This window comes from Onychostoma macrolepis, chromosome 03 (genome assembly GCF_012432095.1).
Source record: "Onychostoma macrolepis isolate SWU-2019 chromosome 03, ASM1243209v1, whole genome shotgun sequence".
Classification (NCBI taxonomy): Eukaryota; Metazoa; Chordata; class Actinopteri; order Cypriniformes; family Cyprinidae; genus Onychostoma; species Onychostoma macrolepis.
This window is the reverse complement of record NC_081157.1, coordinates 49,478,697-49,495,529: the sequence shown is the minus strand read 5'-3', so window position 1 is coordinate 49,495,529 and position 16,833 is coordinate 49,478,697. Positions and strand designations below refer to the sequence as shown.

The window sequence follows — 16,833 nt, the reverse complement described above, 5'->3', positions numbered from 1 at the left end:
GTTACTTACCAACACTGGACATAACATAAAAGAATATATCTGTCTAGACATGTCTAGAATGGTAAATTGCATGTTTACATACTTGAGTTCTTCACTTTAAATCAGAAGTTATTGTTCTATTAAACACCACCTGTCTAGATTGCATATAACACTGCCTAATATAAACAGCCAACATACAGTATATAGATTATAAAGTTTATTTATATATATATATATATATATATATGCGCCAGGGATAAAATATTTGATTAACCAAATTAAAGTGACAGTTCTTTATAAGTCTTTTTAGCATTTCTGTTTGTAATGCTGTACGGAGTAGTACCATAATATTGAATTTATTTTATAAAATGTTCCCAATCTGGCTTAGCTTTAGACCATTTCTTTACATGAATATGATTTTTGTTTTTTCCCCCAAGTAAAATAATTAGTTGTTTGAGAAAATCACAGGCTTTTTTTCTGAGGATGACAAAAAGCTGTCAGGGGTACACAGACCAGAGAGATGGAGAGTAAAGTTCAAACAAGCTTTATTGAACACAGCAGAATGGACTGAGTGATAAATGAACAGGTATGTAAGGCAGATTTTAACAGAAAGATGATCAGACACTTTTCTTATTTTTCTCGTAAGGCAAACACTTGGAGAAGGAGACAAGGTGCTAGAGACTGGAGATTGGAAATAGGATTATTATTGATTCCCAATTATTTATATTCATGATTTCTAGTATTTGTACAGGCTTTACAATTTTATTTCAATGTTGTAATTAATAATTCATTTAATTTCATCTTTGAAGCAGATTTCTTAGGTGACAGCATTAATTAAAGTTTCTTAAGGGTTCTTAATGCTCTAAGGGCTCAATCAAGACACTCCATTAATAGCTGTCACCGCTCAAATTAATGCACAGCTCAGATTAACTGCATGTGTGTAAGATTCCAATACAATTATAATGTAATTATTTCATCACTAATAAATCTTTAAATGAGGGAAAACTGGCTGTGTCTATAGTATTATACTGTAGACTACACAACATTATTATATTATTTGCAAGTTAATTTTTTAATTATTATTATTTTAAATTATTGGCCCTGGACCAATAGGGTACTCTTGTAATAAAGTAATGGTTGCGACATATTTTACGTATCAATTCTGCTTAAAAAGATGTGATGTAATCCTGTTTACATGAAAACAGCTGCTCCTGAGCAGGGGCCTGTACTTATGAAGCCGGTTTAGCTGGCTAGCCAGGTAAGTTTCAGTTTAGTTTGCTCCAATCCTGGGTTTTAGGAACAATGAAAGTGGCTTGGCTTTTAGTTGCATTCATTGCCATAGTAACTTACACTCCACAGCTAAATCAAACTGAAATTGGACCAATCAGATGTGAGCAAAGTGACACGTCTGACACAAAAAAAGTCACTCTCCCAGTTTCTCTGGCTCCAAATTAAAGGTCACTAGTACTAAAAAAAATTGTCTGACTTTAATGATAATTACTTTTTTATTGTATATGATTTATATTATTATTAATCCATTAAACTAGCAATTTTAGTTTAACAGTTATTATAAATCATTTGTTTTAAATGAATGTTAATATATACAGTGTTTCCCCTACCATTATTTTAGGGGCGGCCCGCCCCCTCAACGGCACCCCCGCCCCCCTTGAAAGTCAAGTTAATTTAATTTAATTTTCTCTATAGCGCCAGACCACAAAAGAAGTCATCCCTATAAAACAGATGTATACCTTGTTCTGTTATTAAACAAACTAAATAGCCTTATGTTATTTATCTTATTTACACGACGGCGTGTCATTTCTGTCTCTACGTTACATTGTCGCGCTCTCTGTATCGTGCGCACAGCGGAGTTCCGCCCGGGTTCTCACACACACACACACACAGACAAACAAACGTAAGCGCACACTCCCACTCCTATTTGTAAATATTAAGCCGAAAAACGACTATTTAAATATGACTTCTGTGTGTCTCTGTGTTAATGTATGGTGCAGACGCACGGGTTTGTTTACTACTCATACAGAAGCCCGCGTGACGCTTGCGGCGATATTAAAGTCTGTCGTCTCACTAAATGAGGACATAAACACATGAACAACATCTCTAGAACTGCTCTGAGAGTCACTTCATGAGCATTTGACCGTTTCATTTGAGAAATTATCCTCACGGCAACCCGTCAAAATAAAAGTTCGGTTCCACTTGAAGACATTGGGCAGAATGTAATAGACTACTAAAACTATTAAAACCTTATCTTTAAGGAATAATCATACAATGTCTTCAATGTTATTATCAATATTAGATCCCCTTTATTTTCCAAAAATAAGATGTTTAATTTTTATTCATTAAAATATAAATTAAAGGAATGTTTTTATGTGGGGGAAAAAAACTGAACATTTTTATATATATATATATATATAATATAAATAAGCTGTAGACTAAATAGATAACGCTTTAAAAATGACTGTGACCTTACATGTTTGAGTCTTTATTGCTGCATATTTCCAACTATATAAGCTAACTTAACAAGTTTAATTTGTGACTGCACTGATAAAGCAAGATCATTTATTTTATTTGTCCTCTTTTATGAAAGTAAATTTTTCATTGTAAATGCATTTAAATTCATCATATTCTTCAATCTCTTAACCTTTAGCCTTTAACTAATGCTCGTGATTGGCTGTTCACCAGTGATGTCACACATTCATGTGCATGTGCTCCACAAAGTCAGGATCAAAGCCTGAGTTGACAAAAGACAAGAAAAGAAAAGAAAGTTGATGATCAGCATCATGGTACCAATAAAGCTGGTTTGGTTTTGTCAATTCAAAACTAATCCTGTACCTCTGAATTTGTTCATCTACCATTATGGTACAGGCCCCAGGTTTAGGTTACGGACCTGTTGCTATGACAGAAAGTCTAGGATGAGCTTTATTTACACTGCTATTTGTGCAGTGTGTGCACGTCAAAAAAAACTCCCCAAAAACACAATTCCGATTTGAAGCTTGTGACATATAAATGCACACATCAACTCGATCGCTTTATTTAGCGTTCATGTAAACACAATCACATTCATCAATTGAAATGAATTCAGTCTGAATGAACCAAAAATTTAATGTAATATGCATTGCTAAGAACTTCATTTGGACAACTTTAAAGGCGACTTTCTCAATATTTTGAATTATTATTTTTTTTTTTTTTTTACCCTCAGATTCCAGATTTTCAAATAGCTGTATCTTGGCCAAATATTATCCTATCGTAACAATATCCATTTTCCATATATTAAATGGAAAACTTATTTATTCAGCTTTAAGATGATGGATACATCTCTTTTTTTTTTTTTATTTTTTTTTTTTAATTGAGCTTTATGACTGGTTTTGTGGTCCAGGGTCACATATAAGATTTTACTCCAGTGTGAATCCTCTCATGTATTTTCAGGTGTTCTGATCGTCTGAATCTCTTGTCACAGTGTGAACACTTGTAAGGTTTCTCTCCAGTGTGGATCCTCTCATGTATTTTCAGATGTGATAACTGAATGAATCTCTTGTCACAGTGTGAACACTTGTAAGGTTTCTCTCCAGTGTGAATCCTCTCGTGTGTTTTCCGACTTGCTGACTGACTGAATCTCTTGTCACAGTGTGAACACTTGTAAGGTTTTTCTCCGGTGTGGATCCTCTCATGCAGTTTCAAACGTCCAGCTGAAGTAAAAGTCTTTTCACACTCAAAGCACATGTAATCTCTCACACCAGTATGAATTTTCTGATGTATTTCCAAATTTTGAAGACATGAAAAACCCTTTCCACATAAATGACATGAATGTGGCTTCTCCTTTGTATGAACTCTCAGGTGTTTCTTCAGGACTGAAGCCCACAAAAATGTTTTGCCGCATTGATCACATGCGTGCCGCTTCTCTCCAGTGTGGATGTTCATGTGATCATTAAGATTTGCTGATTTTGTGAAACTCTTCCCGCACTGATCACAAGTGAACGGTTTCTCTCCAGTATGAATTCTCATATGTGCTGAAAGGTTTCCTTTTTGTATGAAACTCTTCCCGCACTGATCACATGTGTACAGTTTCTCTCTGGTGTGGATGTTAATGTGATCCTTAAAGTTTGCTGATTGTGAGAAACTCTTCCCGCACTGATCACAAGTGAACAGTTTCTCTCCAGTGTGAACTCTCATGTGAAGATCAAGAGTACGTTTGTATGTGAAACTTTTTCCACACTGAGTGCAGGTGAAATATTTCTTGGCTCTTTTTTTATTTAAATCTTTCTGTTTGGGTTTTTCTCCAGTTTTGACGTGATTTTTCTCCTCAATTTCACTCAATGCTTCTTTGTCCTCATTATCTTCAATCAACGCTGAAAAAAAGGTAAAAACAGTAAATCATCATTAACTTGTTAAAAAATGAACCCTGATATAACAGCGGATCTGAGAATCTGTGTATTGCATCAAGAGAGTAACCATACATTTGCATTATCTTTTTATTTTCTTTTTTTATTAATTTATAATCATTTATTTGTATAATAATTTATAATCAATAGCCATTTATGTAATTTATTGTTTGATTTTTTTTTATCATTTACCATTTACGTAATTTGATTATTCATTTATTATTTTATTAGGTTTTAATATATATTTATTTCTTATTTTCCTTGTTTATGCATTTTCATTGCTTAATCTTATAATTGTGAGGTTTAATTAACTGTTTTGACTGAATGAATAAAAGATAAGAGGGAATGTTTATGGAAATTCAAGGTTTATGGGATGTTATTGTATTTGATATTTGGATGTGTGCTGGTCAGGTGAAGTGTGAGCATTGAAACATATACAACTAAGATTTTTCAATAAACTTTGCTCCTTTTTATCATCATCACTTCATATCCTGCTTCTGCTCTTCTCTGGCTTTGTTTACTCAACTTCTAGGTTCACAGAAGACTATTAATACAGTTTTGGTACCAGACATCACTTGATGCTAATGGGTTTTTAAAACTCTATTTTCCCACATCCAGTTCTCAAAAGTCTTGTGAACAAATGTTATGTATGTGTTTTATGGTCTTATTTTAGTGAGTATTTAACTTTAGAAAATTTTATTTTTCACTAACCATGTATAAATGTAATTTTTTTCAAAAACACAAACATGTAGGCTACATTCGTGCTGCTCATGTATTATTGTAACATAGTTTGTGCTGATTACAGTGTAATCAGACTTCAGTCATTAATGTGTTTTTAAGATACTGAAAAAAGCACAAATTCTAATCAGCGACATCGTCAACCTACTACATTTTTTTCACAATCAATCAAAATGGGCAAGTATTGTTTTAATGTCATACTTACTTACAAATGTCCGCTGAATGTCCAGTGTAGTGCGGTTTACAAAGTAATTGAATGCAGAAGTCCAAATGTGCGAATATAAAGCCAACTTTACCAAAGTATGTCAGGGCATGTCAAAACTTCTCCAGAGCCCCAAAACCCCCTCAGACCCCAGAGGATTAAACTTTGCAAGCCTATGTACTACAAAAAGTCACTAAATATGAATTAAGAATAGACACCAACCTCCTTGTTCCTCGTGTTTTATTCTCCAGGTTTCTGGTTCCTCGTGTTTTATTCTCCAGGGCTCTAGATCCTCCTGTTTTATTCTCCATGTTTCTGGTTCACTCGTGTTCTCCTCACTCTCTTCTTTAACAAACACCATCTTCACAGCAGCAGATCTCAGTTCAGATGATACTCCTCCAGATATTCCTGCTTGCTTCAACTCTTAGTCACAACTGTGAGGATCAGAATATTACAGGTATTTACTGACCTGATCCAAAAACTGTATTTTTTTATTACTGTATTTTTCTATTTACAGGAACATTTCTAACAGTTTGTATTAAGCCAGCACCGACACAAAACAACAGAGAGCGCGGTGAAACTCTTTTTCCTCTGAGGTTTACTGGTGTTTGGCAAACAAACGTCTGTGTTTTAGCGCCACCCGCTGGACTGGAGTCGAGAGGAGGGAAACAATGCGTCTATAAGGTGCACTGATTTGTTTTCCTTAAAAAATAAAAAATAAATAAAAGGCCGATCTGCACTTAATCAATGAAAATAAATTAAAACAGTCAAAATAAATTGAAATAAATAGACTCGAATGGTATCACCAACAGTCTTTGTGAGTGAGGACAAGAGAAAAGAGAAGTTAAATATTTCAGTGAAAATCACAGGTTGCCTAATGGTTAAGGGTCATTCTACTGAATGGTTGCTATTTGCTTCCAAAACTCTTCCAAAAAAAATATATATATATTTTTTAACACCGTGCCCTTATACTACACGTGACGCGTGAAAATACATTTATTTCAGTATACTTCCATAATATACTTAAAGTGCTCTATTTTCGCACACTAATTTTGTACTTAAAGGGATAGTTCACCCAAAACTGAAAATTCTTTCATTAATTACTCACCCTCATGTCGTTCTAAACCCATGAGATCTTCTGTTCATTTTTGCAACACAAATGAAGATATTTTTGATTAAATCTGAGAGCTCTCTGACCCTCCCATAGACAGCAAGGATCCTATCACGATCAAGGCTCAGAAACATAGCAAGGACATCGGTAAAATAGTCCATGTGACATCAATGGTTGAACATAAAAAACGCTCAGAATGTTTTCCTTTCTCCGGATATGATATTTGTAGAACATATCATAAACTGGGCTACTTGGTCGGTGGACATGGTTTCCAAACGAGGTTTCTGCTTTCGCCAGTTCCGTCAGCTTAGTCAACAAATTCATGTGTATTGCGCTGCCCACCGGGAACCTTAAACAGCGACAGTATTTATGACACTGGTAATTGCGCTTATCATCCACATGGGGGAACCGTGAGCAAATCTTACATGGTGTTGCTTCAACTCATTGTCATGTATTGTGTGCAACACATTTCTTTTCCCTCTTCATGTTTCGGCCATTTTCTCCACTGCTAAAGAAACTCTTGAGCCTCTTAAAAGTCCTCGTCCGAGTCTTGCTTGTTTTGTGGTTTTGTTGAAGAAACAGCTTCCCATTTGTTTTTTGATTGTGGTGTTAACAGCAAATTATGGGTTGACTTAAGCACCTGTTTCTAACCTTACAAATGTGACCCATACCTTCGTCCTCAAAGATGTTATTTTTTATTATGAAAATCCAAAGCTACTACCTGTTGAATATGTTGTTAATTTTCTTATATTGAATGCAAAATTCTTCATTCATAAGCAAAAGTGGCTTAAATCTCCTTTGTCTTTCCCCCTCTTTCTTTCTGAATTTGATTCTCGTTTCATCTCTAAGACTTACAAATAACAAAAAGAGTGCCAAATTTTTTGATGCACTATGACAGCTTTTCTAAAATGATGTAATTTTATTTTTGCAGTTTTCTGTATAGATAATTCCATAATTTGATGTACGCAAATCCAGAATATAATTTTTTTGTCTTTATTTTTATGTTTGTTCTTTGTAGGAATATATTCATGTCTTGTTTCCCTGTTCTTGTATATTTATACAATTTTTGCAATAATTTTAAAATTTTTTTTAAATACCGTAAATACGTGTGCGCGCCGTACTGACTGGTGTTAATGCGCATTTCCAGGTTCATTCACTTCCGGAAGTTCGAAAGGTATGGTGGATTTGAGATTCAGTGGCAGTTAAAGAGCATTACTTACTTGTGTTAATGGCTTTTAATTGTAAGGATGTTTTGGTCATAATCATAGAGAGTGTCATTGCAAATGTGTGCAATTTCAAACATTTATTACATGTTTTATGATATGTGTTAGTATTCGATGTGACAGGGATTCTGCTGCTGGTCTTTAAACGGTCTTTAAAAGTCTTATTTCGCCTAAAATGAGCCTTTAAAGATGTCTTAAAATAGAGCTGAAAGACTTATATTAATAAAGTAATGCCATTTATGGTTGCATGCGTGTTACCTCTTAAGTGAGACGAAATTCAGAGAAGAGGCCCACTTCATGTGGCTAGACAGATTTGAGTGTCTGTCTCCTCTCGACTATCTGTTTTGTCCTCTGATAGACTGTATTGTCCTCAACTGTAAAACTTTCAAATTGAAAAAACTTCAAACTTTCAGGCTATGCTTTCTCAAGCCAAGCCAACCTAAATTCTGACTTGACAAACTTTTTTAATTTAGTTAATGTTAATGCTGATTATAAATTAAATATTTTAGGTACTTTACAGACAAAGCAAATAACACTTTTTCTAACACCATCTATAATATATTTAAAAATACATTTAAAATATTTTCCTTGTATGGCTCTTTTGCCTTTCTTCAAAATGATTTAATATTGCTTTAATATTGTTTGTTCTTTTATGTAAATTATGTGATCTGGTGTGCATTTTCTGCACAATACAGACAGGAGTGCCGGGTGCCGTATTCACAGACCCAGTGCCTACAGTGTAGTGAGATATTTAAAGACTGCCCACCTGCATATGTCGAGAATGGCAGGAGGGGAATCCTGCATGGGTTTTATTCATTCAAAGAATTTGAGGGCTACTATAAACTTAATTAATTAATTAAATCTTTAAATTATACACAATTGAACATATATCAGGCAGTGGGATGAAATGGGCGGACACCTGGGAGCCATAAAATCACTTACTGTATTCACTGAGTGTGCCAAACAGTGTGCCATCCATGTGCCAAGTTTTTGGAGTTTCATTAAGGACCTGTGGTACCTGTTGCCTATGCTTAAATAACGTTTTTTCAGCAATGTATTGTTTATTAGTTTGTTATTTTTATTATTCTTAAATCTACTTTTAGCACCGGTAACTGTTCATTTGCTTTTTTTCTGAAAAATGATTATATTACATAAAAAATTTATCACAAAGACTTTCAGATCCAGAAATAACTTTATTTCTTGTGAATAAATGATCAAACATTGGAACGCTGGGTGTTTTTTCTTGCATTTCATTACAAAATTATTGAAACTTTACATGATTATTTTGTAAATGTTATATGTAAGATATAACACAAGATATCCATGTTTTAGTACATTGCAGAATTTTATGCTTCTAAGTATGTACTGCAAAGTTTATTGAGTGACATCCATGTGTTAGTGCACACTTAAACCGAAATTGTGAATTCCATTTTGCTCAGACAATGACTAACCTAAATACCCAACAGATACTGTATGTTGCACTGGGCATCCCAGACTAGTGCTGCATTTCGGTGAGAGCATGGAGATACCCGGAACTGGCAGCCAGACAACTGCATGGAAAAAGACACACATATACCAGCTCAATCACACCTACAAAAAATGTATTGTCTCATGTACACTTGATGTGTGGGCGAGGAACTTGGAAGTGTAAGTCTATTTTGTAGAGGGGATTTCTAGGTTGCTTCTGGACAAATCTGAAAACCACTATTCTAAATAATGTTATGTTAATAAAAATGATACATTGTTATCGTGGTATATTTTCTTATATGCATGATACATATGGTATAATTTTAATATATTCACAGATTAATCATTATGTATTACAATTTTGAATAACATAATATTTCACATTTCATACCTTCATACTAACATAATGGCTCTAACAGTCTTGAAGAAAAATCCAGTTCTTTGAAAGTGTCACGGGTTGTTGGAGTCAGGAAAGCGAGGAGACGAGGAATACTTTAAACAACACAGACTTTACTGAAACACAAACGTAGGGGTCACAGGAACACAGGATTGACGTATAACAGCTGACCTGGAGACAGGGAAACACAGAACGAAATCAAACAAGGAGAACTGACACAGGTGGGGAACAATCAAACACGGCTAGGGACAAATCAACTAATAATCACGGGAACAGGAACAAACCAAATATGGGCACGAGAGGAGGGGAAACACAAGACAGGACTGACAGAAAGTAATAATTTAATGAATAATTTTAATGTAATCTGAAAAATGTTTGAGGAAAACAATCTTGTGAATAGAAAATGGGTAGCCTGCATACCAACCATGTACTGTACACGTGGACATTTTAAAACATTAATGTCACAACAGCCCAATGAAATTATTAAAGGGATAACTCAAGATCGTATCATAACCAAAGTAAAATACTTTCCTTTACAAACTGAGTACCCCTGGCTATTTAAGAATAGACCTCCTTGTGACTTCAGAAAGTTCCAGACAGGCAGTGTTGGACTATAGAGCCACATTACAATTAATTAATAGCAGGGCATCTGTGATACTTGCAGTCAGTCAGACCACCAAAACCGCCAGGGTTTTTTCCGCGGGCCGTGAGCAGGAGGTGTGTTTTCAGTGCTGAGCAAGACGGATTGGCCCCAGAGTCGACTGCTGTCTGGGCACTGTTCTCATACAATTATAATGAAAGTGACAGAAGCGCAAATGTTACAACTTAATCCATAGGTTATCCATAGACAATACAATTTGCTGGCCAGTCAAGCACAGTAACACTATGGTCATTGAACCAGCATTTGGTACCTTTGGCAGAATGGGCAGGTGCCAAGTCCTGCTGGAAAATGAAATCAGCATCTCCATAAAGCTTGTGAGCAGAAGGAAGCATGAAGTGCTCTAAAATTTCCTGGTATATGGCTGCGTTGGCTTCCTTCAGACTCCAGACCTTGATTTCCAAAAGAAATGCAAAATTTACTTTCATCTGAAAAGAGGACTTTGGACCACTGAGCAACGGTCCAGTTCTTTTTCTCCACAGCCCAGGTAAGACGCTTCTGACGTTGTCTCTGGTTCAGAAGTGACTTGACACGAGGAATGCAACATTCGTAGCCCATGTCTAGGATTCGTCTGTGCGTAGTGGCTCTTGATGCACTGACTCCAGCCTTAGTCCACTCCTTTTGAAGCTCCCCCAAATTTTTGAATGGATTTTGCCTGACAATTCTCTCAAGGCTGCGATTATCCCTTTTGCTAGTGCACCTTTTCCTACCATACTTGTTCCTTCCACTCAACTTTCTATGAATATGCTTGGATACAGCACTCTGTGAACAACCAACTTTTTTAGCAATTAACGTTTACACCCCATGTTCAGAATCTGCGAAATGTAAATTATTTTACCAAAATAAGAGGGATCGTACAAAATGCATGTTATTGCTTATTTAGTACTGACATGAATAAGATATTTCACATAAAAAATGTTTACATATAGTCCACAAGAGAAAATAATAATTGCATTTATAAAAGAATAACCCCGTTCAAAAGTTTACAAAGATTCTTAAACCTGTGTTGATGCCTGAATGATCCACAGCTTTTTTTTATTTTATTTTTTTTATTAGTGATAGTCCCTTGTTTGAACAGTTTGTCCTGAACAGTTAAGCTACCTGCTGTTCTTCAGAAAAATCCTTCAGGTCCCACAAATTATTTGGTTTTCCAGCGTTTTTGTTTATTTAAACCCTTTCCAACTATGACTGTATGATTTTGAGATCCATCTTTTCACACTGAGGACAACTGAGGGACTCACACGCAACTATTACAGAAGGTTCAAACGCTCACTGATGCTCCAGAAGAAAAAAAAAAAAAAACATTAAGGGGGTGAACACTTTTTGAAGTTGAAGATCAGGGTAAATTTAAATTATTTTGTCTTCTGGGAAACATGTTTGTATCTTCTGTAGCCTCTGAAGGGCAGTACTAAATGAAAAAAAAAATATGCTATTTAGGCAAAATAAGAAAAATTCACACATCTCCATTCTGTTCAAAAGTCAATGCAATATTACATGAGGACAATGTCAATAAAACAAATCTCAAAATAAAAGAACTGAGGACAAAACACAAAAGAACAACAAAATTCAGTAAGTAAAGTCCAACTGTGGAGTGCTTGTGACCACAGTATAGCCAAGTAAGGTATTCTCCCTTAATTCATTAATTCCCATGATTATATATAACATCATTATATTACATACATAAGTATCCTAACACCGACATTCAGACAACAGACATCCCCACTTGAGGAAATACTACAGGTCTACAGGATTTCACAATCACCTGAATCTTGTTTTTTTGCAATTGACTGTTTTGTTTTCTGAGCTCTTTTAAAGATGTTATGCTTGGTGTAGTGAACACTTCCATTTCTCTCCATCATTTTGTCAATCTTCATTAGCAGTTCTATGACTTGAGAGGGGTTTCGGATGGCCTGATTGTCAAATGAGTGATATCTGCCACCACAGCTGTCAATCAGTGATTTCAGATCATTGTTTTTCTTGAAATATTCATTCAGAGATTCATCCATCAGCACATTCATAAAGTCTGCATGGGTGAAAAGAACAATTGTGTGATTTAAAACATCTTTTTCAATGTTCTCCTGAAACCATTTCACTGCGTTCCTATTTTCCTCTGTGAATCCAAACAGGTTAATCACCAGCAGAAACACATGAGGACCAGGAGCAGACATTTCTAAGCTTTTCTCAATTTCAGACTGTCGATGATCTACAGACAAGTGATCTATCAGTCCTGGAGTGTCTATTATTGAGATGGTTCTTCCATGCACCTTTGCTGCTTGTATCTCACTCCTAGTGGTTGTCATTACAGCCGCTCTGAATGCATTTTTGCCCAGGATGGTGTTTCCTGTTGAACTCTTTCCTGATGCAAATAAACCCAGCAGCACAATCCTCAGATCTGTTGGAGTAAGACGGACATACACAAAAAGTTAAAGAACAGATTGACATTTTATGCATCACATGTCGTACAGCAGAGTTTTTAGATAGACAAATAGCTTTTTAAGTTATTCAAGAGAATACAGAAGCGCTCAGAAGTTCTGTAGGACATGGTGGAAGGAAAAATGATAAACCTAGTTGCACTTCAACATTAAATTGCTAAAAAAGTCTTTGTCAAACTGGCTATTTCATAATAAAGAACACTTTTAAGAAAAGACTACAGTATATTGGGCTGCAAAACCACGTTTCGGCAACCAATGTCTTTTTCAGGGTGCAACCTCCAAACACAATATCTCAAAATTAGGCTATATAATAAAACCTCACGTTTATTAGTTTAGATTTTCTGTCTTCAAAGAAGTGTTCCTACATTATTTACTGATGCATGTCTTCAGATAATACACACGCAACATGCAGAACATCACGAGAACACAAGCGCATCATGCTAAGAATCAAATAAAATGGTTTGATATTTACCTTGTTTTGACAGATTGCTGTATGCCATCGCTCTTGCTAATGATAATCTCAGAGACATCTCACTTAACTCAAGACCTATCATAAGTCGCATGAGATGATCTGTTTCTCTACGCAGGTCACGTAAACCCCTCTGTCTGTCTGTGGCCTCTTGTTTTCCTCCATCGTCTTTAATCAGTTGTTCGATCTTCTCCAGCAGTTCTGTGACCTGATTTTGGTTGTTTCTGTCTTGATTGTTGAATGAGTGAAATCTGCCACCGCAGCTGTCAATCAGTGACTGTAGATCAGGTCTTTTTCTGATATACTGATCCAGTGATTCATCCTTCAGCAAATCCACATGAGTGAACAGAACAAAAGTGTGATGTACTCCGTTTTCTCCAAAATTCTCCTGAATCCATCTCACTGTATTATTTTCCTCCTCTGTGACTCTCTCATTCAGTCTGATGACCAGCAGAAACACACGAGGACCAGGAGCAGACATATTTAAATATTTCTCAATATCACGCTTGAGTTCATGCAGAAATTGCTTGTGCAACCTGACATCTAACAGTCCTGGAGTGTCAATGATTGAGATGTTTTTTCCGGACACCACTGATTCTTGTTTCTCACAGGTGCAGGTCCAATTAACTCTGAACACATTTCTACCCAGGATGGTGTTTGCTGTTGCAGTCTTTCCCACTCCACTTTTACCCACCAGAACAATCCTCAGACCTGCTGAAAGAGGGAATATATACTGTTGTTTACTCATTGAAAATTCAACAATCTGACATTATTGACAAGATTGTTTTTGTCAAGTTTGAGTTTGTCATTAAGCCTGCATATCTGTTTCCTGAAGTAGACAGTATTAAATAATTACTTGAAATTCTTATATTATGAAATGTAAAAATTGTACTGTAAAAATTGTAATGATAGAAATAAAACAAATCAAACTACTGATTTTCTACTTACTTATGTTTTCCTGTTTCATCTCATTGCCTTCTGTCATTTTTTCTTCTTTGCTTTTGGTTTTAATGTACTCTTCTGTATTAATCTCTCTCTTCTGCTCTTGAGTGTCAGTGTCTTCATGCCTTTTCTTCTCCTCAACTGTTTTCATTATCTTTTCTTCCTGTTTCAGTGTGTCTGTCTGCTCTCTGAGTTTTCTTTGATTCTTCAGGTTGATCTCATTGCTGTAGTTTTGTCCTCCATTGTTCTTCACAATTTCATCAATTACTTTCAAGAGCCTTGTGATCTGGCTGGGATCACATTCATTTTTGCTGTTTATCACATAAAATCTTCCTTTGAAATAGTTAAGTATTTTCTGAGTTTCTTCACTCTCTTGGATTTGATTCAATACACGTCTGGAGACTTTTTCTCTCCCAATAAAAAGCACCATTGTGAACTTAAAAGCTTGAGCTCCAAAGTTCTCCTGAATTTGCTCCACAAAATTCCTCTGCTCTTCTCTGAAGGTCTCCAGGTTGATGACGAGCAGGAACACATGAGGACCAGGATGAGAGAGATACAGACACTTTGTCATCTGTTTCTTCATCTCTTCATCAGTCAGTTGAGTGTTGAAGAACCCTGGAGTGTCGATGATGCAAATGTTTCTGTCTTCTACTCTTTCTGTCTGCATCGCACTCTCTCTGGTTCTGCTTTCTTTAAACGCCTCTCGACCCAGTATTGCATTTCCTGTTGCACTCTTTCCAGCTCCAGAGACCCCCAGGAGCACGATCCTCAGATCCTCTATATCACCTGACAAATAGTTTAGAGATTGTGTGGATTTATCAAATCTTCAGTGATTCTAACATGCCTTTTTTGTTCTATTATAGTAATTTGCCAATAGGTGTCACTCTTGTACAGACGACATCGGGTGTGTCGCTGCAGTTTCTGTTTTTTCCTACTTCCTCTTTCTGTTGCGTTAATAAAAAACCATGGCTGTGTTCCACTCCACTTTTAGACACGCACTTGCAAACTTCCCTAAGTACTTCCACTTGGGGGAATCCCCGCTGGTCTGCTTGATATGCACACTTCAGGCCACTCAATAGACCACAATGCAACACAATTGTGACGTCATATAATATATAATGGGTCCCACTCGCCTGCTCCGAGTGGGTCTCCAACCCGGGTCTCTGGCGTGGGAGGCGGGGCGCATTAACAAGGAGGCTAAAGCCTGCACGCAGTGTTGCCAACTTAGCAATTTTGTTGCTAAATTTATCAACTTTTCAAACTACCCTAGCAACTTTTTCATCCAAAAGCACCTAGCAACAAATTTAGCTATTTTTAACATTTATTTGGCAATTTTAGCTAGCAACTTTTGAGAAGTGACTCAAATGATAAAAAGGAACATTTACCATTTAAATTACACAAAAAGAGAAAAACAAAGATGCCTAGTAGTGCACACATCACGTGAATTAAGTTACCTGCTATTTTCAATTGTTTAATTTAATAATAATAGTAAAAAAATAATTTCATAATTTAATAATTGTTCATTAATGATACAATTTGTTAGTAGCTTGTACTTGTGATTGTTGATCAGTTAAGTACACTGTAAGAAAAATATCTAGAAAAATGGAAAAGGTACTAATAATTTTCCAGGACATTATCTGCTCTCTGCTGTAACCCGAAAACACAAAATACAATGCGTAATTAAAAATGCAGGTAAAAAACCTGTGGAAAAATCAATACAGAGAAAAAGTTCAGAATGTGTAGTTTTACTTGTTTACTAGCTAATACAAAAACTTAAATTGTACATTTTAAAAAATTTAACATTTAAAAAGTTATTTACATTATAATATTATATTATGCATTTATATTATTTTACAAACAAATCTAAATTAACATATATAAAATGTATTTTTTGCTGAGATTTGATGCAGTGACACAATTTTGCATCGTGATTATGTAATGACGTCATTTAACAACTTTTAGCAACAAATCAACCTTCCTTTAGCAACTTCCCCTGAAAAATAGTTGGCAACACTGGCCTGCAGCCACTAGCGTCAGTCGGTGCGTCTCTTGAGATCAGGGGAGTGATATGAGGCGCCACGTAGGATTTAAATCAAACTTCGCTTATAAATACATACATAAGACACGTGCATATACACCTATAAATTACTCACATATACATGTATACTATTGGATGTTGAAAATATATATGAAATACACGTGCACACTAATATGAAATCCATACCAATACATATTATGTTAGTAATGAATGCATATACACTTGTGAATAACTTGCGTATACATATAAACTTGACGCATACATACACCTATAGACACTCGCTTATACATATAAACTCGATCCATGCATATACACCCACAACAACACTCGCACATACATATAAACTCGCTGCATGCAGACACACCTATACATACTCGCATATACATATAAACTTGATCCATGCATATACACCTATAAACACTCACACATACATATAAACTTGATGCGTGTACACACGCATAAAACACTCGCGCAAACATACAAAATAAAATTCACAAACGTATACAATTCTGATAAGAAAGACGCATGCTTTAGTTGTGTATATACGTATATGCAAATGATTTTATATGTGGATGTGCGTGAACTTTTCAGTGCAAATGGAAGGCATTTCAGTGTAAAAGGAAGCAGCGGCACTTCCGGCGGCATCTCCGGATGCCGGGACATTTGAAAATGCTTAACATGGCTTAATGCATGTTTTTAAAAGACCAAACTCGATAAACACATTATTAATAAAGCATACGATGTAGACAAGCAGATGAGTCCAGAATAAGAACGTAATGCGTT

The 16,833-nt window shown here is 35.6% G+C and overlaps 2 protein-coding genes across 3 annotated transcripts; both read right to left on the bottom strand.

Moving 5' to 3' along the window:
* Window positions 1–510: 510 nt before the first annotated feature.
* On the bottom strand, window positions 511–7,638 carry LOC131536101 (zinc finger protein 239-like). Of its 2 annotated transcripts, none has more exons than XM_058768829.1 (3): window positions 5,844–6,188; window positions 5,536–5,747; window positions 511–4,340 (listed from the first exon to the last, which is right to left on the bottom strand). In XM_058768829.1, the coding sequence occupies exons 2-3, from the start codon at window positions 5,672–5,674 to the stop codon at window positions 3,373–3,375; spliced, it is 1,107 nt and encodes a 368-aa protein (XP_058624812.1). In that variant the 5' UTR covers window positions 5,675–5,747; window positions 5,844–6,188; the 3' UTR covers window positions 511–3,372. The 2 variants fall into 2 exon arrangements, with proteins under 2 accessions (XP_058624812.1, XP_058624810.1); XM_058768827.1 differs by lacking the exon at window positions 5,844–6,188 and adding an exon at window positions 6,422–7,638 and having other exon boundaries at window positions 512–4,340.
* A 2,515-nt stretch (window positions 7,639–10,153) lies between these two features.
* LOC131535814 (GTPase IMAP family member 8-like) lies at window positions 10,154–16,422 on the bottom strand. The gene is made up of 4 exons (XM_058768320.1): window positions 16,415–16,422; window positions 14,019–14,836; window positions 13,074–13,784; window positions 10,154–12,561 (listed from the first exon to the last, which is right to left on the bottom strand). Exons 1-4 carry the CDS (start codon window positions 16,420–16,422, stop codon window positions 11,912–11,914), a joined length of 2,187 nt encoding a protein of 728 aa, XP_058624303.1. The 3' UTR covers window positions 10,154–11,911.
* Between the last annotated feature and the right edge of the window lie 411 nt (window positions 16,423–16,833).

What these genes read in the sequence shown, in the direction of transcription:
- LOC131536101 (XM_058768827.1), bottom strand. Translation starts at nt 5,674, where the DNA reads ATGGTGTTTGTTAAAGAAGAGAGTGAGGAGAACACGAGTGAACCAGAA. An exon ending in AAAACACGAGGAACAAGGAG is followed by an intron (nt 4,341 to 5,535) that starts GTTGGTGTCTAT and finishes CCTTTTTTTCAG; the next exon opens with CGTTGATTGAAGATAATGAG.
- LOC131535814 (XM_058768320.1), bottom strand. An exon ending in GATGAAACAGGAAAACATAA is followed by an intron (nt 13,785 to 14,018) that starts GTAAGTAGAAAA and finishes TCCCTCTTTCAG; the next exon opens with CAGGTCTGAGGATTGTTCTG. An exon ending in CAGCAATCTGTCAAAACAAG is followed by an intron (nt 12,562 to 13,073) that starts GTAAATATCAAA and finishes TTACTCCAACAG; the next exon opens with ATCTGAGGATTGTGCTGCTG.